This window comes from Pan troglodytes, chromosome 20 (assembly GCF_028858775.2).
Source record: "Pan troglodytes isolate AG18354 chromosome 20, NHGRI_mPanTro3-v2.0_pri, whole genome shotgun sequence".
Classification (NCBI taxonomy): Eukaryota; Metazoa; Chordata; class Mammalia; order Primates; family Hominidae; genus Pan; species Pan troglodytes.
Genome location: NC_072418.2, coordinates 35,982,382 through 36,008,347, shown reverse-complemented (window position 1 = coordinate 36,008,347; position 25,966 = coordinate 35,982,382). Strand labels below are relative to the sequence as shown.

General features: G+C 41.8%; 1 protein-coding gene across 5 annotated transcripts in view; it reads left to right on the top strand.

Annotated features, from left to right (window-relative positions):
- Window positions 1-25,966, top strand: part of CEP89 (centrosomal protein 89) — a 93,987-nt gene that overhangs the window by 65,703 nt on the left and 2,318 nt on the right. For 2 of the 5 annotated variants that reach the window (XM_024351927.3, XM_024351926.3), the window contains 4 exons: window positions 5,646-5,813; window positions 7,054-7,195; window positions 19,387-19,476; window positions 25,283-25,452. In XM_024351927.3, the coding sequence (XP_024207695.1) occupies window positions 5,646-5,813; window positions 7,054-7,195; window positions 19,387-19,476; window positions 25,283-25,452 (570 nt within the window). Of the gene's footprint in view, window positions 1-5,645; window positions 5,814-7,053; window positions 7,196-19,386; window positions 19,477-20,520; window positions 20,635-25,282; window positions 25,453-25,966 lie in introns of those variants that run through there. The other 3 variants (XM_063801481.1, XM_024351929.3, XM_024351930.3) reach the window with 2 other exon arrangements.

The following is a 25,966-nucleotide window of genomic DNA, read 5'->3' as shown; positions in this document are numbered from 1 at the left end:
TGGGAGGGTTTTAAGAAAGTCCTGGGTGAGGCCAGGCACAGTGACTCAAGCCTGTGATCCCAGCACTTTGGGAGGCCAGGGTGGGAGGATCTCTTGGGCCCAGGAGTTTGAGACAGAGAAGCTCTAAAATTTCTTCAGGGAACTACAAAACATGACATAGTGGATTTGAAAAAGAAACAAATAGAATTTTTAGAACTGAAACACACAATAGCCAAAATTAAGAATTCTTACTCTTAAAGATGTTGTTTATATATATATTATATGTATGTATATATATTTATATATGTAACTATTAGTATTTATATATATATCTATATATGAGGATAACAAGATGGAGAGAGACTTGCAGTCAGGAGGACTGCTTTAGATACAATGTTCAAGGGAGGCCCCTGAGGAGGGGATGGTTGATTCAAGGCAGGATGCCTGAGAAGCAAGAAGGAAGTAAAATGAAAGTAAATGATAGTGGTAAATATATAGATAAATGTAATGAACACTGAGTCTATAAAATGATAATATCTTTGGGGATTTAAGAATACATAAAATTAAAAGGCACAACAATAATAGCATATAATCAGGCACAAGGCACATGGAGTTTGTGTTCTAAAGTCTTTATATCATTAGAAGAGGATAAAAGTATTGACTAATTTTATAATTTGAAAATATGCATGATGAAATTTCTGAAAACAATGTATATAACTTTTAAACTAGTATGGGGGTAAAAAGAATGATTAAAAAACAATCCAAATAAGAGCAGGAAAATGAAAGGTGGGCAAGGGGCGAATAGAAAACAAAAAGTAAAATGTTAGATTTAAAGCCAAACATACCAGCAGTAGATACGCTAAATGGATAAAATGCTCCAGTTAAAAGACAAAGAATGTCACAGTGTAAACTAAAGCACATCTGTGTTGTCTTTAAGATATATGTCCCAAGCATAAGGATAGAGAAAGGTCAAAAGTAAAAGGGCAGGAAAAGCAGTACTACTCAAGTACAAACCAAAATAGACATGGTAGATCTTAATCTCTAACAAGGTAGATGTTAAGGTAAAAAATACTACTTAGGCCAGGCATGGTGGCTCAGTCCAGAGGTTCAAGACCAGCCTGGGTAACATAGGGAGACCTTGTCTCTGCCATAAATTTAGAAACTAACTGGGTGTGATGGCTTACGTCTGTAATCCCAGCTAATCAGGAGGCTGAGGCAGGAGGATGACTTTTGACTTGAGCCCAGGAGTTTGAAGCTGCACTGAGCAGTGATTGCACCACTGTACTCTAGCTGGGCAACAGAGTGAGACCCTGTCTCAAACAGAACAGACAAAAATACTAAGCAAAGAGCATGATTCACAAAGATAAAAGGCTCAATTTACCAAGTAGAATTCACACAAATTTAAATTTGTGTGCACCTAGAAAGAATTTATGTCAATACATTTGAAAATTTAGATGAAATAGTCAAATTCTTTGAAAAGCTTACCTTAAAACTGACTCAAGAAGAAGAAGAATACCTGAATAGTCCTATAATCATTAAAAGAATTGAATTAAAAAAAAAATCTTCCTTTGAAAACTCCAGGCCTGGATACCTTCACTAGAGAGCTCTACAAATATTCAAGGAAGAAATAATTTCAGTCTTACATAAACATTTCTAGAAACAGAAAAAGAATTAATGCTCCTTAATCTAATGAGGTTAGTATAACCTTGATACCAAAACCCAACAGTGATAGTATAAGAAAGGAAAATTACTTTTCATTTTACTTATGAATGTAGATGTAAAACTTCTATTAAATTCTAACATTCTAAAGTTCTATTAAAAAATACAGCTACAATAAAGATCACACCAAGTAGGGAAATGTTGAAAGCTTTCCTATTGAGATTGGAAACAATACAAGGTTGCCCTCTGACACCATTTCTGACAACATTAACAGCACTGGCTACCAAGTGGTAACTGACACACGTGGCATGAAAAACTTAGAAGGTTTGGGAAAAGGGAAAACAATAGTGTCATTATTCATAAATGACATAATTCTATCTGTAGAAAACAAATCTACAAATCATTAAAAATAAGAGGTTTTAGCAAAATTGTTCAAAACAGAAAATTTATAAAAATTAATTGTATTTCTTTGTAGGAAAAAAATGTGTAGAAAATGGTATTTTGGGCCAGGCCTGGTGGCTTACACCTGTAATCCCAGCACTTTGGGAGGCTGAGGCAGGTGGATCATGAAGTCAAGAGATCGAGACCATCCTGGCTAACAGGGTGAAACCCCATCTCTACTACAAATACAAAAATTTGCTGGGTGTGATGGCGCATGCCTGTAGTCCCAGCTACTTGGGAGGCTGAGGCAGGAGAACTGCTTGAACCTGGGAGGCGGAGGTTGCAGTGAGTGGAGTTGGCGCCACTGCATTCCAGCCTGGTGACAGAGTGAGACTCCATCTCAAAAAAAAAAAAAAAAAAAAAAAGAAAATGATATTTTGAAAACTAAGGTAATGATAGGCTATCATCATGAGAAAAAAATTTTTTAATTAAAAGGAAGGAACCATTGACAAAGCTTCACAAATAGATGTGGAAAGATTTACAGTACTTCCGTTGGGAAAATTATGAAACTTTATTGATTACATGATTTCACTGGGTGAAGAATTCCAAGCTGACAGGTTTTTGGTAGTTTGTGGGTTTTTTTCCATTCGGTTTTAAAGATGCTGGCTGTTGATAGTCTTTTGGCTTGCGTCATTTATGATGAAAATCTGCTGTCACGGTTATCTGTATTCTTCTGAAGATAACGTGTGTTTTCTCTGAGGCTTTTAAGAATTTTTCATTGTCACTGTTTTTCAGCATTTTAATTGGGATATGCCTTAGCATGGTTTCTTTCTTTCTTTCAGACCCTTTTTTGCACAGGGTCTGGCTCTGTTGGACAGGCTGGAGTGCAGTGGTGCAATCACTGCTTGCTCCAGCCTTGACCTCCTGGGCTCAAGTGATCCTCCTGCCTCAGCCTCTCGAGTAGCTGGGACTACAGGCATGTGCCACTGCTCCCGGCTAATTTTTAAATCTTTTGTAGAGACAGAGTCTTGTTATGTTGCCCAGGCTGGTCTCAAACTCCTGGCCTTGAGGGAGCCTCCTGCCTTGGCCTTCCAAAGTGCTGGGATTACAGTGGGGGACCCCACACCCGGCCAGCATGGTTTCTTTACTCTACATGAAGTTCATTAAGCTTCTTGGGGCTATCAGTGTGTATTTTTCATCAAGTTTGGAAATCTTTTGGCTATTATTTCTTGAACGGTCTCTTCTGTTTTTCCCTCTCACCTCTCCTGGACTGCTTGATGTTGTCCTGTTGACTGTTCTGTTCACTTTTAGCCCACACTTGTTTCTCTCTGGGCTTCAGTCAGACAGTGTCTATTACTATCTCTTCAACTTCACAAATCTATCCTTCTACAATCTAATCTGCTGTTAGTCCCATCCAATATATTGTTCACTTTGTGTAATGATTTTTCCCATCTCTGTAAGAAAGATCCATTTGAGTCTTTTTTGTATTCTCCGTCTCTGTCCCCAGCATGCTATTTTTCTCTTCTTTCTCAAATGTAGGAGCATGTTTTTCTAAAAACCTTTGTTTGCCAACGCCATCATCTCTCTCACTTCTGAATCTGTTCTGTTGATTTTTTCCCCTCCTGATCATGGATCATATTTTATTGCTTATTCTCATGCTTGATTGGGTGCTGGATGGTGTAGATTTTATGTTACAGGATGTTAGACATATTGCATTGCTTTAAATAGTGTTAGATTTCATTCTGGTGCACACTTAAGCCACTAGAGAATTGTTGGATTATTTATTTATTTATTTGTTTACTTTCTTTTCTGTTTTCTTTTTTTTTTTTCTTTTTGTAGAAACAGGGTCTTGTTATGTTGCCCAGGCTGGTTTTGAGGTCCTGGGCTCAAGGGATCCTCCCACCTCAGCCTCCCAAAGTGCTGGGATTACAGGCGTGAGCCACTGCATGTGGCTAAGCTGGATTCTTTCAAAGCTGATTTTTGTTAGGGTGGGCCCAAAGCAACCTCTAGTCTTAGGGCTAAGTTAGCCCCACTACTAAGACAGTAACACTCTTCTAAGGATTCTATCCAATATCTCTTTTATTATAAGGCCTTTCCATTCTGACTGGTGGGGTATGAACTATTTCCTGTTCTTTGTGCATGTCAGAAATTGTTCTGCCTACTGTTTGTAGTGTTTCTTTCCTAGGCTTTACGCAGTTTCCTCTCACACACGGACAGATCAGTACCCAGCCAAAGACCCTTCAAGGTCTCCAGAGCCCTTTCTCCCTCCGTGAAACACCCTCTGCCCTGCCCTGGAAATTCCAGCTGCCTTGACCTTCCTGCTCTTGGATCTCTGGCTCCTGGGCTCAGCAGGTGTCTGCCAGACAGGAAGGCGGAGGGAGCAGTTGCAGCACTCACCTTGTTTTCCCTTCCCTTTGGGATCACAGTCCTGCCTCGCCTGTTGTCCAAAGTCCGAAAACTGTTGTTTCTTCTGTTTTGCCTGGTTTTCTAGCTGAGGAGTAAATCTGGTCTCTGTAACTCTATCTTGGCTGAAAGCAGAAGTCTTGGTATTTTCAACATTCTTCTTTAACCTTTTATCGTTAATCCAGTTCAACAATTTATCCAATAAAATAATAAATAAGTTTTCAGTGAAATAAATGAATCTTGGATTTTGTATGTTTTACAGTTACAGTTGATAAACCTTAAAATCATATATTGTTGTGTATTCCTGCTGCGCTGGTAAAGGATGCAGCCCCTATCCCAAGTTACTCTCTATGCAAATTCGGTAACACCCAAGCTGGTGTTCAGCAAAATAAGTGCCCCTTTGTTCTTTGTTTCTTTTGTCTTAAAAACATGTATTTATAATTACATTATTATGGAAAAATTGTTTTAGCAGGTTTTTTTAAAAATAAATCTGGCATTTATAACCATGTAAAAAATAGAGCTATCTTAGATTTTTTGGAAGGAATAGGGTATACACACACATACACACACACACACATACACACACACACACACACACACACACACATACACACAGAGAGACAAAGAGAGAGAGAGAGACAGAGAGACAGAGACATAAGCCAAAACTGTGGGAGAAAAAGAGGTTAGATCATCACCATCAAAGAAGTGTGTGGCCAGGTGTGGTGGCTCATGCCTGTAATCCGAGCTCTTTGGAAAGCTAAGGCAGGAGGATCACTTGAGCCCAAGAGCTCGAAACCAGCCTGGGCAACATAGTGAGACTTCATCTTTACAAAAAATACAAAAATTAGCCAGGTATCATGTGTGCCTGTGGTCCCAGCAATTTGGGAGGCTGAGGTAGGAGGATTGCTTGAGTCCAGAAGTTCGAAGCTGCAGTGAGCCATGATTGTGCCACTGCACTCCAGCCTGGGCAACAGAGTGAGACCCTGTCTCACACAGACACACACGTAGTGTGTGCCCAGTCACACCCTCTCTCCGGTGGTCTAGCAGCTTGGTCCCAGGTCCTCTAGGGCCCAGGATGGGGAGATGTTTCCACAGAGGCATTCCAAGTGACCCAACCAGGGGCTGGAGGGCTGGGCTGTTATCACTCATCTTCCTCGTTATGTGACTGCCCCATTTTAGCTTCATTGTGCTGGATACGAGCATGTAATGTTTTTGTCCTTCAGCCAATTACAGAAGGAAGAAGAGAAAGAAAGGGCTGAGATGGAGGAGTTGATGGAGAAGCTGACAGTCCTGCAAGCGCAGAAGAAGAGCCTGCTGTTAGAGAAGAACAGTTTGACAGAGCAAAACAAAGCACTGGAAGCCGAACTTGAACGAGCACAGAAAATCAATAGGTTTGTGTCTTTTTTTCCTTTAAGTTGCTTTTATTTTCAATAGTTAAAAAAGACAAATGGGCTGGGTGCAGTGGCTCACTCCTGTAATCCCAGCACTTTGGGAGGCTGAGGCAGGCGATCATTTGAGGTCAGAAGTTCAAGATCAGCCTGGCCAACATGGCAAAACCCCGTCTCTACTAAAAATACAAAAATTAGCCAGGCGGTAGTGGCATGCACCTGTAGTCCCAGCTACTCGGGAGGCTGAGGCAGGAGAATCATTTGAGCCTGGGAGGCAGAGGTTGCGGTGAGCCGAGATCACGCCACTGCACTCCAGCCTGGGCAACAGAGTGAGACCCTGTCTCAAAAAAAAAAAAAGACAAATGAAGAATATTCCATTTCATTTCTTTTAATCTTTTCTTTTTCTAATAGTGGCTATAAAATGGAAAAGGGTAATTGAAATTACTGGATATCAGACTATAATAAGTATTGTTGCTGTTAACCAACGTTAACCAACATTTCTAAAGTCTATAATTGAAATATGGTTGATGGTCATATTGATAACCCTAAGATTCAAAGTTCTAGGAGCTCTTTTCTAACCATTTCCTAAAAGTCTACTTTGGAATTTCTGGATCTTTTTTTCGAAAGTGCCTTTTAGAACATAAGCCAGAAAGTTAATGGAATAATACTTAATGAGCCTATGGGCCAGGTGTGGTGGCTCACACCTGTAATCCCAGCACTTTGTAAGGCCGAGATGGGCAGGTCACTTGAGGTCAGGAGTTCAAGACCAGCCTGGCCAACATAGAGAAGCCCTGGCTACTTAAAAATATATATATATGTATATATACAGAAAATTAGCTGCGTGTGGTGGCGCATGCCTCTAATCCCAACTACTCAGGAGGCTGAGGCATGAGAATCATTTGAACCTGAGAGGCAGAGGTTACAGTGAGCCATGATCATGCCACTGCACTCCAGCCTGGGTGACAGAGCAAGACTGTGTCTCAGAAAAAAAAAAAAGAACCTATTCATTGTTAGACATTTGCAACTCCTCTTATTCACTTGAGTTGGGGTCACTAATTATGCTTGGTTTCAAATTAAATTCAGTTACCTCTTCTCACCTTGAAACTTAATAGAAGATTTAGGTTGCTGAAGAATAGCATTTAAATGCTAACATACTTGCTGTTTTTGTAATACAGATATTCACCATGCCCTAGTCATGTAAACTAATGGGCTTCTTATTCTACCATTTGGGGTAACTCTCTAGGAAATCTCAAAAGAAAATTGAGGTCCTCAAAAAGCAGGTTGAAAAAGCCATGGGGAACGAAATGTCTGCTCATCAGTACCTGGCAAACCTTGTTGGCCTGGCAGAAAATATAACCCAGGAACGTGACAGTCTTATGTGTTTGGTAAGTTTCCTGAAGGTTACATCAAGTAAACTGCGAGTTAATATGCAAATGTGATTTTAAGAGTATTTTAAAAAATGATCTATTAAAAGCTTTATCCAGGCACTCCCTGACTTACGATGGATGGTTCCACCTAGGAATTTTCGACTTTATGATGTATTTATCGGGAAGTAATCTTATTATAAATTGAGGAACTCCTTACAACTCATAATGAAGTTACCATTGATACTGAATGCCCATTGCTTTTACACCATTATAAAGCTTAAAAAATGTAGATTGAACCATCATAAGTTGGGAACCATCTGCTGTATTGCCAGGATTAAATGCATTTTTGATATACAGTTTGTTCAATTTATGATGGGTTTATCAGGATGTAGCCCTGTTGTAAGTCGAGAACCATCTGTATTTTAAAATTTCAACTGTATTACCCTGGCATGGTGCTGTGTGCCTGTAGTCCCAGCTACTCAGGAAGCTGAGGCAGGAGGATCATTTGAGCCCAGGAATTCAAGACCAGTCTGGGTAACATAGTGAGAACCCATCTCTACAAAAAAAAATTTTAAAAATTAGCCAGGCATGGTGGCATGCACCTGTATTCTCAGCTACTCAGGAAGCTCAGGTAAGAGGTTCATTTGAGTGTGGGAGTTGAAGGCTGCAGTGAGCTATGACTGTACTACTGCACTGCAGCCTGGTAGACAGAGAAAGACCCTGTCCCTAAAAAAAAAAAAAAAAAGGAAATGCTAATTAAACCAGTCTTGAGATACCATTCTCAAAAAATGTTACAAAACATTTTTTTCTTTTTAAACAATTGTATCTTTTTATTAATGCATAATATTTTTACATTTTAAAAAATATTTTAAATATATTTACATGCACATGTGGGGGTACATGTGATATTTTGTAATGTGCATAGAATGTGTAACAATTAAGTCAGGTATTTGGGCTATCCATCACCACAAGCATTTATCTTTTTTTTTTTTTTTTTTTAAGATGGAGTCTCACGCTGTCACCCAGGCTGGAGTGCAGTGGCGTGATCTCGGCTCACTGCAACCTCCGCTTCCTGGGTTCAAGACATTTTTGTGCCTCAGCCTCCCGAGTAGCTGGGACTACAGGCGCATGCCACCACACCTGGCTAGGTTTTGTATTTTTACTAGAGACAAGGTTTTGCCACATTGGCCAGGCTGGTCTTGAATTCCTGGCCTCAAGAGATCTGCCCACCTCGGCCTCCCAGAGTGCTGGGATTACAGGTGTGAGCCACCACACCCAGCTGAGCATTTATCATTTCTGGGTGTGGAGAATATTTCAAGTCCTCATTGCTAGCTATATTGAAATATACAATACTTTGTTGTTAACTTTAGTCAACCTACTCTGCTGTCGAACATGATAACTTATTTCGTCTATCTAACTGTATGCTTATACCTATTAAGCAACCTCTCTTCATTCAGCCCCCTGCCCCCCAGCCCCCCACAAACACACCCATACCCACATGCATCCTAGCCTCTGGTAGCTATCATTATAATCTCCACCTCCATGAGGTCAACTTTTTTAGCCCCCATATATGAATGAGTACATGCCATATTTATCTTTCTAGGTCTGGCTTATTTTACTTAACATAATGGCCTCCAGTTCCATCCATGTTGCTGTAGATGACATGGTTTTGTTCTTTTATATGGCCAAATAATATTTCATTGTGTAAATAGAGCGTATTTTCTTTATCTGTTTGTCCATTGATGGACACTTAGGTTCATTTCATATCTTTGCTACTGTGAATTGTGCAGCAATAAACATGGGGGTGTAGATATCCCTTTGATATACTGATTTCCTTGCCTGTGAATAAATACCCAGCAGTTGGATTGCTGGATCATATGGTAATTGTTTTTAGTTTGTTGAGGAACCTCCATACTGTTTTCCATAATGGCTGTACTAATTTACATTCCCACCAACAGTGTATGAAAGTTCCCTTTTCTCCACATCCTCATCAGTGTAATAAAATAAAGTAAAATTTCAGGCCAGGCATGGTGGCTCACTCCTGTAATTCCAGTACTTTGAGAAACTGAGGTGGGAGGATCACTTGGGTCCAGGAGTTTGAGACCAGCATGGGCAAGATAGGGAGAACCTGTCTCTACAAATAATGAAAAACTTAGCCAGGCATAGTGGTGCATGCCTGTGGTTTCAGCTACTCAGGAGGCTGAGGAAGGAGGATCACTTAAGCCTAGGAGGTCAATCATTCCACTGTACTCCAGCCTGGGTGATAGAACAAGACCCTGTCTCAATTTTAAAAAAGAAAAGAAAAAAAATTTCAGGACCCTCTAAATGTATTATGCAAAGGGGGAAGTTAAGCCCTGGAGACTGAGCAATGTAGCTTGTTGGCTATTCTGCTTCTTATAGGTTAGTTCTCTTCCTCATTGCTGTTGTTTTGTAAATGACTAGGAGAAACCAGAAACCAGACCTTCTCCTCCTTCCAGTCACTCATCTATAAAGATGAACTGCTTGCTTCCTTTATTGTTCTTCTACCTAAGACCAGATGGCACCCATGACCCCATGACTGTTACATCTTCAATGTGGAATGTTAAATATACCTTTCCTGAAAGAAAAAGACTGCCTCAACTAATTAGATTGTTGTAACTATGCATTCAGTCTTACATAGAAAGACACTGAAATTCTGTTAAGCTTTCCTACATGTGGTCCTATTAGCGATCCCAAACTTGTGCACTTCAGAACACAGACTTCTGTTCTTTGGAATCTACTTCCTGGGTGGCCTGTCCTCAAACTTTGTGCTTGAATAAACTCTCTTTAAACTAGATTCTCACCCTTTTGATTATTTTAGGTTGACATCAGCATCTGTTATTTTTTGTCTTTTTAATGATAGCCATTCTAACTGGAGTAAGATGATATCTCATTGTGGTTTTGATTTGCATTTCTGTGATGATTTGTGATGTTGAGCATTTTTTTCATATGCCTGTTGCCGATTTGTATGTCTGCTTTTGGGGAATGTCTATTTAGATTCTTTGCCCACTTTTTAATGGGATTGGTTTTGTTTGTTTGTTTGTTTGCTATTAAGAGTTGTGTTCCTTAAAAAAAAAAAGAGAGAGAGAGAGACAGAGAATTGAGTTCCTTGTATATCCTGGGTATTAGCCTCTTGTTGAATGAATATTTTGCAAATATTTTGTCTCATTCAACAGGTTGTCTCTTCATTCTATTGATTGTTTCCTTTGCTGTGCAGAAGCTTTTTAGTTTAATATAGTTCCATTTGTCTATTTTTGTTTTTGTTGCCTGTGCTTTTGGGGTCTTAGCCATGAAATTTTTGTCTAAAGTCCTAGAGTGCTTCCTCTATGTTTTCTTCTAGTAGTTTTATAGTTTCAGGTCTTAGATTTAAGTCTTTAAACCATTGTGAATGGATTTTTTGCATATGATGAGAAATAGAGATCTAATTTCATTTTTCTGTATATGGATATCCAATTTTCCCAGCACCATGTATTGAAGAGGGTGTCCTTTCCCCAGTGTATGTTCTTGGTGCCTTTGTTGAAAAGCAGTTGGCAGTAAATATGTGGGTTCGTTTCTGGGTTCTCTATTCTGTTCCACTGGCCAATGTATCTGATTTTGTACTGATACTGTGCTATTTTGGTTACTATAGCCTTGTAATGTATTTTGAAGTTAGGTAGGGTAATACCTTCAGCTTTGTTCTTTTTGCTCAGGACTGATTTGCCTTTTCAGGCTCCTTTTTGGTTCCATATGTATAAAGTAGGATTGTTTATTCTATTTCTGTGAAAAACGTCATTGATGTTCTGATAGGGATTGCACTGAATCTGCTGATTGCTTTGGGGAGTCTGGTCATTTTAATGATGTTAATTCTTCGAATCCATGATCATGGGATGTCTTTCCATTAGTTTGAGTCAGCTTCATTGTCTTTCATCTGTGTTTGTAGCTTTCCTTGTAGAAATCTTTAACTTCCTTGGTTAAATTTATTTCTAGCTATTTTTTTGTAGCTATTGTAAATGGGATTGCTTTCTTGATTTCTTTTTCAGGGAATTCATTATTGGTGTATAGAAACACTACTGTTCTTTATACATTGATTTTGTATTCTGCAACTTTACTAAACTTTTTTTTTTATCAGATCTAAGAGTCGTTTGGTGAAGTCTAGTTTTTTCTAAATATAAGATCATGTCATTGGCAAAGAGAAAAAATTTGACTTTCTCTTTTCTAATTTGGATGACTTTTATTTCTTTCTCTTGCCTGACTGCTCTTGCTAGGACTTCCAGTACTGTGCTGAATAAGAGTGGTGAAAGTAGTCATCCTTAACTAGTTTCAGTTCTGAGAGGAAAGGTTTTTGCTTTTCCCTACTCGGTATGATGTTAGCTGTGGGTTTGTCATATATGGCCTTTATTATGTTAGGTATGTTCCTTCTATGTCTAGTTTATTAAGTGTTTTTATCACGAAGGATGTTGAATTTTTATCCACTTTTTTTCTGTTTCCATTGGTGTGCTCATATGGTTTTTATCCTTCATTCTGCTGATGTGATCTATGATGTTTATTGATTTGTGTATGTTGAACCGTCTTTGCATCTCTTGATCCCACTTGATCATGGCATATTATTTTTTTTATGTACTGTTGAATTTGGTTTGCTAGTATTTTGTTGAGGATTTTGCATCTGTGTTCATTAGGGATATTGGCCTGTAGGTTTCTTTTTTTATTGTGGCCTTGTCTGGTTTTGGTAGCAGGGTATTGCTGGCCTGAAAGAATTAGAGAGAATTCCTTCCTCTTAAATTTTTTTGGAATAGTTTGAGGAGAATTTGTATTAGTTCTTCTTTGTAAGGTTTGTAGAATTTGGCAGAAAAGCCATCTGGTCCTGGACTTTTCTTTGTTGGGAAACTTTTTATTAATGATTCAATCTCATTATTTGTTAATGGTCTGTTCAAGTTTTCTATTTCTTCCTAATTCAATCTTGGTAGTGTTGTCGATGGGCCAGTTCAGGTTCTTGACTTCACTGCACAAAAGAATTTGAGAGCTAGTCCAAAGTAAGAGCAGGTGAAGAAGTCTATTGCAAAGCAGAAGTCACTCTGAGAGACAGAGTAAGAGACAGACCCTAATATTTTAAGGGGATGACCTTTACAGGAGCTGTGCATGCATATTCATAAAGTATTGGTGAGGTCAAGTGTAAAAGGTAGAACTATGGTTGGTGCATGCACTCAGCATGTACATGCTCTAACATGTATCACATGTATAATTAGCATATAAAACCTCCACCTAGGGTGTGTTTTTTACTATTAAAATGAGAAAAAGGTCACTGTAAGCTAAACCTTGTGCCTAGCTGTACATGCAGGACCCTGGAGATATCTTTAGCCCTGCCCAGGCAGGAATTGGTAGTTAATAGCTTCTTGGGCTTTTGGTGTTGATTGGCTGGAGATTGGGGAAGCTACATTACGATTAAGGGATTTTTGTTCTTTTTCCTAGACCATATTGGGTATCAGGAACGTGTAACCACCTGGTAGTTGGCTGGGATCCTGTGGGACTACTTATCTTGCTAAGATAAGTTAGGTGCTGACATACAAGGGTGCACATGAAAGGAGCCCACTGAGAAAGGAGCATGCGGGGCTTCACTAAAGGGGACAAGTCAGTATGGTCTCATAACTTTACTTATCCTGCCTCTGTATGTTGTATGTTGTCCAGAAATGTATCCATTTTCTCTAGGTTTTCAGTTTATTAGCAGTGGATTTTCACTATGTTGCCCAGGCTGACCTTGAACATCTGGATTCAAGCAATCCTCCTGCCTCCTGCGTCACTGGGACTATAAGAACGTTTCACCCTGCCTCACTTAGTTCTGCTCTGATCTTTATTTTTTCTTTCTTTCTACTAATTTTGGGTTCTGTTTGTTCTTGTTTATCTAGTTCCTTGAGGTACATCATTAGGTTGTTTATTTGAAATCTTTCCACTTTTGTGATGCAGGCATTTATTGCTATAAACTTCCCTCTTAGCATTGCTTTTGCTGTATCCCATAGGTTTTGGTATGTTGTGTTTGGTATGTTGTGTTTCAGTTTTCATTTGTTTCAAGAAATTTTTGATACCCTTCTTAATTTCTTCATTGACCCAATCATTGTTAAGGAACATGTTGTTTAATTTTCATATGTTTGTACAGTTTCCAAAGTTCCTCTTGTTATTGCTTTCTAGTTTTAGTCTACTATGGTCTGAGAAGATATTTGACATGATGTCAGTATTTTTAAATTTGTTGAGCTTGCTTTGTAGCCTAACACACAGTGTATGCTAGACAATGTTCTATATCTGATAAGAATGTGTATTCTGCAGTTGTTGGATGAAATGTTTTGTAAATGTCTATGAGGTCATTTTGTCTAAAGTGCAGTTAAATTCAATGTTTCTTTGTTAGTTTTCTGTCTTGATGATCTGATTGCTGAGAGTAGGGTGTTGAAGTCCCCAACTATTATTGTATTGTAGTCTATCTCCCCTTTTAGATCTAATAATATTTGCTTTATATACCTGGATGCTGTGGTGTTGGGTGCGTATATGTTTAGAGTATATGTCCTCTTATTGAATTGATCCCTTTATTATTATAATATTACCTTCTTTACACAGTTTTTGACTTAAAGTTTGTTTTATTTCATGCAAGTATAGCTACTCCTGCTTGCTTTTGGTTTCCAGTTACACGGAATTTTTTTATCCCTTTACTTTCAGTCTGTATGGATCTTTACAAGTGAAATGTGTTTCTTGTAGGCAGCACATAGTTGGATTGTGTTTTTTTTTCTGATATCCATTCAGCCAGTCTGTATCTTTTAAGCGGAAAATTTAATTAATTTACATTCAAGGTTACTATTGATATGCGAGGACTTACTCCTATCACTTTGTTGATTGTTTTCTGGTTGTTTTGTATATCATTTTTCCTCTTATTTATCTTATTATTCTATAGTGATAACATTTGAGTTCCTTCTCTTCCTCATTTGTATGCTTGCTCTACTAGTTAGTTTTATCATTTCATGTGTTTTCATGTTAGTAGATATCGTCCTTTCAATTCCAGGTGTAGGATTCCCTTAAGCATTTCATGTAGGATGGGTCTAGTGGTGACAGATTCTCTCAGTGTTTGCTTATCTGTAAGTCTTTACTCCTTCATTTATGAAGGATAACTTTGGTGGGTATAGTATTCTTGGCTGGCTGACAGGTTGTTGTTTTTTTTTTAATTTTAGCCCTTTGAATATATCATCTCATTCTCTCCTGGCCTGTAAGGTTTCTTCTGAGAAATACACTATTAGCTGGGCACAGTGGCTCACACCTGTAATCCCAGCACTTTGGGAGGCTGAGGCAGGCAGATCACCTGAGGTCAGGAGTTCAAGACCAGCCCGGCTAACATGGCGAAACCCTATCTCCACTAAAAATGCAAAAATTAGCTGGGTGTGGTGGTGCACATGCCTGTAATCCCAGCTACTTTGGGGGCTAAGGCCAGAGAATTGCTTGAACCCAGGAGGCGGAGGCTACAGTGAGCTGAGATAGTGCCACTGCACTCCAGCCTGGGCAACAGAGTGAGACTCCATCTCAAAAAAAAAAAAAAAAAGGAAAAAGAAAAAAGAAAGAAATACGCTGTTAGTCTTATGAGAGTTCCTTATATGTAACTAGACATATATATATATATGTCTAAATATATATGTCTACATATATATATGTCTACATATATATGTCTACATATATATGTCTACATATATATGTCTACATATATATGTCTACATATATATGTCTACATATATATATGTCTACATATATATGTCTACATATATATGTCTACATATATATGTCTACATATATATATGTCTACATATATATATGTCTACATATATATGTCTACATATATATGTCTACATATATATGTCTACATATATATGTCTACATATATATATGTCTACATATATATGTCTACATATATATATGTCTAAAATATATATATATATATTTAGAATTCTGTATTTGACTTTTGACAGTTTGACTATAATGTCATGGGGAGAAGACCTTTTTGGGAACCTGAGCTTCCTATATCTGGATTTCTAAATCTCTTGCTAGACTTGGGAAGTTTTCAACTTATTTTGTTGAGTAGGTTTTTTATGCCATTAAACTTCTTTTCACCCCTTGGAACACCAGAAGGCATGCTTCATTTTTTTTGTTTTAATTTTTCTCTCTTTCTTTTGCTCCTTCTCCCTCTCTCTGTCTCTCTCTCTCTTTCTCTCTCTCTCTCTCTTTCATCTCACTGAGTATTTCAAAAGCAAAAGAAATTCTTTCTCCTGCTTGATCTAGTCTATTGCTGAAGCTCTCAATTGTATTTTTTATTTTATTCATTGAATTCTTCAGTTCCAGGATTTCTGTTTAGTTCTTTTTTATATCTGTCTCTTTGGTGAATTCCTCATTCATATCCTGAATTGTTTTTCTGATTTCTTTATAGTGTTTATTTGTGTTCTGTTATATTTTACTGAGCTTCTTTAATACCATTATTTTTAATTCTTTTTCAGGCATTTCATAAATTTCTTTTTGTTGTTGTTGGAATCTGTTGTTGGAGAATTATTATGTTCCTTTGGAGGTGTCATATTGCCTTGCTTTGTCATGTTTATTATGTCCTTTCATTGATTTCTGCAAATCAAGTGTAACAGTCACTTCTTCTAATTTTTTGTATTGGGGTGTGTGTGTGTGTGTGTGTGTGTGTGTGTGTGTGTGTGCCTGGGGCAACCAACATGGTGGGACACTCCCCGCAGGCTGTGGTGAAGAGGATGGGGTGATCCCCAGGCCCTGGGTGGTGTGCTTGGGTTGCTTTGGCAATGGAGGCATTGGGCAGGGGAAGCCTGTCTTCAGGGCACATGCACGTGCGCAGGGTTCTGCGGCTGGAGGGGGTGGGGTTGCTGTTAGTGACAGGGGCCCCAGGCAGGCAGGTTTCAGGATTGGGGAGCACTTGCTTCGGCTCCCTTGCTCCCATGGGCAGTCTCTTCAGTGCACTGCACCACACTCTTCTGGGTATGCAGGACACTGTAGGGTAGAGTGCTGGGGACCCGCTGCTCCACTGGGTCCACCTGGTGCCTCGCCGCTGCAGCCTTCCGCGTGCATGTGGGGAGATGTCCGTGGCGCTCCAGGGATGTGGAGATGCAGGGGCTGCTGGGTCCCAGGGCAGGATGTAGTCTGGTGGGGGCTGGACTCTCAAAATGATGCCACTGTGCTGCAGCTGCCTAGAACCTGGGTCAGTGTGGGACCCAGCGTGAGCCCCTGCTCTGGAGCAGTGGGGTCACACAGACTCCAGGGAGCACCCTGCACCAGTCTCAGGGCCTGCAGGGGTTGAGGGGCTCCCCTGGGGCTGGGATCACAGGAGTGTGCAGTGAGAATGTGGACCCCTGGGGATCTCTCACCCTTTCCCGACACAGGGGAGCCTCTCCAGGCTCCCGACCAAGACCCATCCTGTCTGGGCTGTCGTCTCCCTCTCCTTCATTGCATGGGTGCCGCCCAGCCCTCCCCTGTCGAGTTCCCGTGGTCTCCGTTAGATGTTCTCCGTGCGATGACTGACTCCTGTTTTGGTTCTCCTATGTGGAGGAGTCTGACATCCTGTGCCTCCAGCCAGCCACCCTGAGCCTTCCTCCTGAAAACAGGTTTGTTTGTTTTTTTTTTGAGATGGAGTCTCGCTGTGTCACCCAGGCTGAAGTGCAGTGGCACAATCTTGGCTCACTGCAACCTCTGCCTCCTGGGTTCAAGCGATTCTCCTGCCTCAGCCTCCTGAGTAGCTGGGACTATAGGCGCATGCCACCACACCTGGCTAATTTTTTGTAGTTTAGGTAGAGACGAGATTTCACCATGTTAGCCAGGATGGTCTCGATCTCCTGACCTTGTGCGCCTCAGCCTCCCAAAGTGCTGGGATTACAGGCATGAACCACCGTGCCTGGCTGAAAACAGTTTTTTAAATTACAATAATTGCTGATAAGAGTGTGGTCAGTCTGGCCATACTTTACTGGTGACTTCTGAGTCCTTTCCAGAGCCTTCCAGAAAGCAATTTGACTTTGACACAGCATGAATGGAGCCTTGAAGGCACTCAAGTGTCTGGCCCAGCGCTGCCCCTCTGAAAGGCAGCTGAACCCTGGCACTCTCTGTGGTAGCATTAAGTGCCCATTTTCCCTTCTGCTGCTGTGTGTGCTGGCCTTCCTCACCGGGACATGGAGAGAGCAAGAGAAAGCTTGCTGAAAAATCTAAAGGGCCGAACAAATCCTTTCATCCACAGATTTCCTGGGAACCTGCCCGCCACATGTTGAGGCCACTGTAAACGCAAAGCCGTCTTGTTTGTAGGGCAGGACGTGCAGGGAATCCCGGTCCCTGGGGTGCAGGCCCCATGCCTCTCACATGGGCCAGGGAGTATCACAGGCTTCCACGATGAAGTCAGGATCCTCCCAGACCCTCAGACACTCCCCTCTCGGCCCACCCCCAATATCTGTGGGCCCAGGATGGAAATACAAATGGAGGCCACTGACTGTCTCCAGATATTTAAAAGTTACTTGTTGAGCCAACAAACTGTTAGTAAAATGTGTTCCCTTCTCCTGCCTTGACCTTTATCATGGCCTGGCTGTGAAGTTTAGAATCCTCAGGCCCCTCAGAGTCAAAGTGGAAATGTAGGGTGTGGGAGAGCTGCTTTCTTCCATCCTGGCTCCACCTGTCACCAGGGACTTTTGTGTCCAAGCAGACACCTGCTGTCCATGCAGGGAGAGGCATGGGAGCTGCCAGGATGTCTGGGCAGGGCTCTTGGTCCTGTGTAGCCAGGTCTGGAGTAGACACATCCCTACGGCCTTGCAGGCCCCTTGACCCTGGGAGTGCCTAGGCCAGCCCCTCTAGCCAGGTCCAGGGGTGTTACTGGCTGCTCTGCCAGTCTCTGCCCTGTCCTAGGACTGAGCCACGTACTCCTGCCCTACCCCATCCTGGTCTCCAGGACCTCGTGAGAGCCCTTACCCAACCCTGTACATACACCAACAGTGGGAGGACTCCACTCTGCCTTGGGAAGTTTCTGCTGATGACCTCTGGCTACAAATCACTTTCAGTTTCCCCAAATTAGCTGGGCATGGTGGCGCGTGCCTGTAGTCCTAGCTACCCAGGAGGTTGAGGCAGGAGAATCTCTTGAGCCCAGGAGGTGGAGGTTGCAGTGAGCTGAGATCGCACCACTGCACTGCAGCCTGGGTGACAGAGCGAGACTTTGTCTCAAAAATAAATAAATAAATAAATAAAACAAAAAGAAAAAACAAAAATCACTTTCAGTTTCCCCAAGTATGACTGCACCATCTTGCATTTATTACATTTTTGTGGGAGACACAATAGTCTTAGGTACTGAGATCTTTTTTTTTTTTTTTTTGAGACAGAATCTCGCTATGTTGCCCAGGCTGGAGGGCGGTGGCGCGATCTCAGCTCCCTGCAACCTCCGCCTCCTGGGTTCAAGCCATTCTCGTGCCTCAGCCTCTTGAGTAGCTGAGACTACAGGCGCACACCACCAAGCCTGGCCTGAGATCTTTTTAAATCCTGCTTCTAGGGTGGATTTTCCATGTGACCTGGAGCAATTTCTCTGTGACTTAGCTTTCCTTCTGGAAAATCAAACTTGTCACCACTAGCCTACCTTGGAAAGAATGCTCACCATTACTTATTTTATTTTAGCATCTGAAATAGTTAATTTATAGAATGTAGCAGGTCACGTCCAACCTGGATATTAGTTTAAATCATTCGACTTCAAATGATGTCATCTCTCCTGGATGTATTGCCTTTCATGTATGGCTTGGAGAAACGGCATTGTGCGTTCATATTATGTTATCCTTAATTTTGAAATTGTTCAAATGAGTCAAGTTATGAGTTGATTGGCCTCTTGGCACTTATTCCTTGGATGCGATTGAAGGAAAGATAGATTCCATAAGAGTAGAGATGCATTCTGGAAACCTTTGCAGCCTCTCCCGTTCCCCTGGTCTGTGGGACTGGAGTTCTTCTCTTTGTGTCGAGCAGGGCACCCCACATGCCCTGTTCCTGCCCATCCTCATCTGTTGGCCTGAGGCCCAGGCCCTCACACAGTGGGTGGGGAAGGGGTTGAGGCAGGACAGGTTGCAGAATGAAGATTGTGAGCAGTAGCAGTAAAACTCTTTGCAAAATAATTGTTTGTTATTTCAATTTTTCTGTAAAACTGAGAGCCCATTTATCACCCTTCTCCTTAGGCAAAATGTTTAGAAAGTGAGAAGGATGGAGTGCTTAATAAAGTCATAAAAAGCAACATTCGCCTGGGAAAGTTAGAGGAAAAAGTCAAGGTAAGTGGTTATTTGGCCTCAGAGATTTCATTTTCAGATGGGAATGCAGGCTCACTGCTGTGGATTTTTGTGTTTAAGAAAATGACACCTTTTGCATGTGCATCACTAATAGTCCACAGAGTAAAAGTATTGTAAGGTTTTGCTGGCAGAATAGCACCTGTCACCTCATTCAATAAACTTTGGTTCATTCACACAATAAAATACTGCATAGCTGTTTAAGAAAAAAGGATAGGAAGCAAGGCACAGTGGCTCACGCTGTAATCTCAGTGACTCAGGAGGCCCAGCCAGGAGGATCGCTTGAGGTCGAGAGTTTGAGACCAGTCTGGTAACATAGCAAGACCCCAATCTCTACAAAAAATTTAAAAAGTTAGCCAGGCATGGTGGTGCTTGCCTGTAGTCTCAGCTTCTCCGGAGGCTGACGGGGGAGGCTCCATTGAGCCCAGGAGTTCAAGGCTGTGGTGAGCCGAGGTCACACCACTGTACTCCAGCCTGGGTGACAGAGTGAGACCCTGTCTCAAAAAAAAAAACCAAAACCAAACCAAACCAAAACACCAATAAAAGGAAAGACAGGATCTCACTCTGTCATCCAGGCTGGAGTGCAGTGACATGACAATGGCTCACTGCAGCCTCGAACTCCCGGGCTCAGTGGATCCTCCTGCCTCAGCCTCCCAAGTAGCTGGGACTACAGGCAAGCACCATGGTGTCTGGCTATTTTTTTTTTTTTTTTTGTATTTTTTTTGTTTGTTTAGAGATGAGGTCTTGCTATGTTGCCCAGGGTGGTCTTGAACTTCTGAGCTCAAGTGATCTGCCTGACTCGGCCCTCCCAAAGTGCTGGGATTACAGATATGAGCCACCTCACCTGGCAGGGACCCTGTCTCTTTAAGAAAAAAAAAAAAAAAGGCTGAAAGGGAAGGGGCTATGCCATGCTGTTTATGAGGGGACTCGGCATGGAAGTATTGAGTAATTTAAAATCCCCCTGTGGGGTTTTTCTTTTTCTCTCTTTCTTTCTTTTTTTCTAATTTTCCTGCTTTTTACTTCCAAAAGAGAAGGAGTGATCTTCGGAGTAGTTGGCCTTGCTTGGGGAATCCATAGCGTTACCATTTATCTGAACAGGAATAGTAAAACCGGCTCACCCGGAGGAGACACCTGTGAGCAGGCCCCAAGGTAGACAGGCCAGGGCCTCGGGGGGAATGAAGAGAAAAGGCTTGAGAAATCAGAGGTGACATCTCAGGAAATCCCTGCAAAATATCACTCTTCAAAGGGAGGACATCACCTTGGAAATCCGGGGCTGTGATGAGATCTGGGAACTGAGGGATGCAGGCAGAAGCCCCTCCGGACCAGGCTGAATTCAGAGAGTGCGAGATGGGGCTGCAAGGTGGAGGGTGGTGGGAACATGGGAAGTCTGGAAGGACACTCTGGCCCAACCGTCGCTCCCACCCTCCCAGGAACCTCCTCTCATTCCAGAGGAATTCAGAGGCCTTCATATAAAAGCAGTTTAAGGAAAAGGAAGAAAAATAGAAGCATAAGTTCCTACTGACGGAAACTGCTGAAAACTTACCAGGAAAAGTGTTGCCGCAAAGGAGATCAAAACTATACTCCAAAGTGAACCGCTAGGTAGCTGGCTAGAGAGTTGGAGATAGCTGGAGAGACAGGACTTCAGGAGGCAGTCAGAGCCAGGAAGAAATGTCACAGAGCAGACACAGGACCTCAGGAAGAGGCAGCAAGGCCTAGGAGGGTGTGGGATGGAACTGACATGACCCAGGTAAGAAATAGAAGGGAAAGAGAAGCCATTTAAGAAATGCAGTCTGAATTCTATGGAGACAGATGTCATAACAGCGCAATAAGGGATATGCAGCTAGAACCGAGAAAGACAGGAAAGTGGAAATGGAGATGTGCAAAGGATTCGGTGGAAAGTGATGGAGATCTAAGAGACTGACTTCTAGAGCCTCCAAAGAAGAAACCAAAACAGTGGCTTATTCTGCTCTAAACTGTAACTCATAAAAACCTTTCTGAAATAAAAGAAGACTTGACTCTATGTCCTGAAAGGGCACATTATGTAGCTAGGGAAAACTGACACAGAATGGACCCAGAAAATGGACACCAAGACATACGACTTTAAGATAAAGAAAATGGCCAGGCGCAGTGACTCGTGCCTGTAATCCAAGCACTTTGGGAGGCCAAGGCAGGCAGATCACTTGAGCCCAGGAGTCTGAGACCAGCCTGGGCAACATAGGGAAACCCCAGTCTCTACAAAAAATACAGCAATTAGCCAGGCTTGGTGGCACATGCCTGTAGTCCCAGCTACTTGGGAGGCTGAGGTGGGAGGATTGATTGAGCCCAGGAGTTTGAGGCTGCAGTGAGCTATGTTCGTGCCTCTGCACTCTAGCCTGGGCAACAGAGCAAGACCCTGTCTCAACAATGAGTCCTGCCAACCAAGAATTAATTGGGGAAACTTCGGCAAAATTAACTTGTAGTGAGCGAAGTATATATTTAACTGTAAAATAAGACTTAGAGCGGGGATAAGGCTGATAGAATTGTATGCAAATGTTTTCTGACAATGTAGTAATAATACAACCAAGGAAACTGATGGGCAAAGGGGGAAGGAAGGTAGAAAGTAGATTGCACTTGCTGATTTCTTCGTAGGTAATAAGAGTCAAGGGATATCATTAAAGCTGAAAAACCAAGTGGTACGAGCTTAAGCATACTTAAGCAGGTGAACAGAAGGAGGGGAAAAGTGAAGAAAACGTTGTCATGAGCTAATGTATTGTTACTTTTGTTAGGGGACCAATGGATACGATCTAAAAAGAGGGGACTAAGAACATGTAATATAAAGGCGTAAGAATAAAGCCAACTACAAGAATCGAGCTTTATTCCTAAATAGTGGAATTAGAGCTGGGCAGAGTGGCACATGCCTATAATCCCAGCTCCTCAGGAGGCTGAAGTAGTAGGATTGCTTGAGACTAGGAGTTCAAGATCAGCCTGGGCAACATAGAGACCCCATCTCTAAAAAAAAGTTTAAAATTAGCCGGGCTTGATAGCCAGCGCCTGTAGTCCCAACTCTGCAGGAGGATCTTGAGCCCAGGAGTTTAAAGCTGTAGTGAGCTATGATCACACCACTGCACTCCAGCCTGAGGGACAGAGCATGGAGCAGGATCCTGTTTCTAAAAAAAATTGTTTTAATTTTTTTAAATGGTAGAATTATAACAGCAAAAAAGCAAAGAAAAAGACTATATTAGTTTAAAATCTTTTAAAAATATGTAGATAAAACAACCAAACATAAAATAACAAAATTGAGACCAAAGAAATGTGTCCTATAGGTAAATGTAAATTAGCTTAATTCACCTATTAGGGAAAACAGTATTTTTTGGATTGGCTCATAAAGCAAAATGCTATTCCACACTAGACCCAAGAGCCAACCTAAAACAAAGTATTCATGAAGGATTTAAATTGAAAGGATGGGTAGAGATAACCCAGATTTCTGCAAACACAAAGAAAGTAAAGGTCGAAATCTTAACATATGCCAAGATAGAATTCAGACCAAAAGCACTAAATGACACCAAAAAAAGGGGGAGATTTTTATAATACTAAAAGACTACAGTTAATAATATATAGTATGAGCTGGGTGTGTGGGTCCCTGTAGAGGAGGCTGAGCAGGAGGATCACTTGAGTTGAGTCTAAGAGTTCGAGGCTGTAGTGCAGCATGATCAGGTCTGTTAATAGCCACTGCACTCCAGCCTGGGCAACATAGTGAGATCCTGTCTACATCATCATCTATAGTAATTGTGAGTATCTATGCGCTAAATAACACAGCAGCAAATTTATGAAGTGTAGACTACAGGAAATACAAAGAAAAATGGAAACTTGATAATAGGAGCGATAATCCACCTCTCTTAATCCAAGACTGATCAAGATGTTAAACAAAATAAGAAAATAGAAGATTTAACAACATAATCAACAGGGTATATTTACATATATATAAAAGACACAAAAATTGATCATTGCTTGGCTACAAAGAAAGCCTCAATAAATCCCTAAAGTAGAAATAATGTAGGCATTTGTTTTTTGTTTGTTTGTTTTTAGACGGAGTCTCACTTTGTTGCCCAGGTTGGAGTACAGTGGCGTGATCTTGGCTCACTGCAACCTCCGCCTCCCAGGTTCAAGTGATTCTCCTGCCTCAGCCTCGCCAGTAGCTAGAATTACAGATGTGCCACCATGCCCAGCTGATTTTTGTATTTTTAGTAGGGACAGGGTTTCACCATGTTGGCCAGGCTGGTCTCGAACTCCTGACCAGGCTGGTCTCGAACTCCTGACCAGGCTGGTCTCGAACTCCTGACCAGGCTGGTCTCGAACTCCTGACCAGGCTGGTCTCGAACTCCTGACCTCAGGTGATCTGACCGCCTTAGCTTTCCAAAGTGTTGGGATTACAGGCGTGAGCCACCGCACCCGGCCAGCATTTGTTGATCACAAATATTAAAAACAGAAATTAATAAGCAAAATCAGAAAACAAAAAGTTATTTCACTTGGAAGTGTAAAAACTGTGCACTAAACAATTCTTGGGTCAGAGAGAATGTATAAACTGAGTGTCAGAGTTTCTTATAAAAAAATGAGTCTGTGGAACTACATGTCAGACTCTCTGTGACAATAATTTTAGAAATGCTCGGCTGGGTGCGGTGGCTCACGCCTGTAATCCCAGCACTTTGGGAGGCTGAGGCGGGCGGATCATGAGGTCAGGAGATCGAGACCGTCCTGGCTAACATGGTGAAACCCCATCTCTATTAAAAAAAATACAAAAAAATTAACCAGGCGTGGTGGTGGGCACCTGTAATCCCAGCTACTGAGGAGGCTGAGGCAGGAGAATGGCGTGAACCCGGGAGGCAGAGCTTGCAGTGAGCCGATATTGCGCCACTGCACTCCAGCCTGGGCCACAGAGCAAGACTCTGCCGTCTCAAAAAAAAGAAAAAAATGCTCACAGGACAATTCAGAACCTTCAGTACTACACAGTAAAAACGAAAGAAGGAAAGTAAATGGTGGGCTTTCATCTCAGCTGTCTGTTTGGTGACAGAGAGTGACAGCCCTTGTTGGATTCTTCGATGAGGCTGTCTTGTCAAGGTGAAACAGTGCTGACCAGTGGCAGCATTAGTTCTTAGGTTACCAGTTGATGCAGGGATAAAAGTTGTCCTGGAAAAAATACAGTTGTAGATTAATTTGCAAGAACATCCAGTTTGTTCTGTGATGGTAATTTTTTTTTTTTTTTTTTTGAGACAGGGTCTCACTGTGTCACCCAGGCTAGAGTGCAGTGGCGTGATCACACTCACTGCAGCCTCTGCCTCCTGGGTTCAAGTTATCCTCCCACCTCTGCCTCACAAGTAGCTGGGACTACAGGCATGCACTACAACGCCTGGCTAATTTTTGTATTTTTAATAGAGACAGGGTTTCACCATGTTGGCCAGGCTGGTCTCGAACTCCTGACCTCAAGTGATCCGCCTGCCTCAGCCTGTAATAGTGCTGAAATTACAAGCATGAACCGCTGTGCCCAATGGTGATATTTTCTGTTTTCATTTATTTATAGCATATAAAGAACTAGGCTTTATATACATTAAAATTTGGTTTTATTTTACCTGAAATTCTTTTGTCACTTTTTATGACTTTTATGATCCAGACTTGCAATCCCAGACCAAACTTATCCGGGGTTGCTAGATTTTAAATTCTCTGACACACAAGGAGTGGGTAGGGAGCACAGCCAGGAGGCACCGTCCACCCTGGGCTGGCAGTGTCCCCTCACTCACAGAGTCCTTCCCCTGACCAGGGCTACAAGAAGCAGGCAGCACTGAAGCTGGGGGACATCAGTCACCGTCTGCTGGAGCAGCAGGAGGACTTCGCCGGCAAGACAGCCCAGTACCGGCAGGAGATGCGGCACCTGCACCAGGTGCTGAAGGACAAGCAGGAGGTGCTGGACCAGGCGCTGCAGCAGAACAGGTGGGGCATGCGCCCTGCGCCATGGCCCACAGGGATGTCTGAATGTCTGATTGAGGGTTCTGCTAAAACCCTCTGGGCCTGTTTTATTTGTTCCATTGTTTAATTTTGTTTCTACATTTTACTCTGATCTGAATGTAATATTGGTCTCGAGTTATATTTGCTCCTCATCTTCTTTATTCTTTTAAAAATTCCTCTTGTTTGAATTGGACTTCCGGAATCAATGCACACCTCTAATTGCCTTTCTCTTTTTTTCTGCTGCCTTCCATCCCACTGATATTTTTATTTTGTCTCATTTTCTTTTTATTTTATTTTTTGAGACAGCATCTCACTCTGTCTCCCAGGCTGGAGTGCAGTGGCACGATCTCGGCTCACTGCAACCTCCGCCTCCCGGATTCAAGCGGTTCTCCCACCCCAGCCTCCTGAGTATAGCTGGGATTATAGGCATGAGCCAGTTTTGTTTCATTTTCTTGAGAGATTTTATTAATTTTTGATTAGGTATTTTATTTCTGTTATT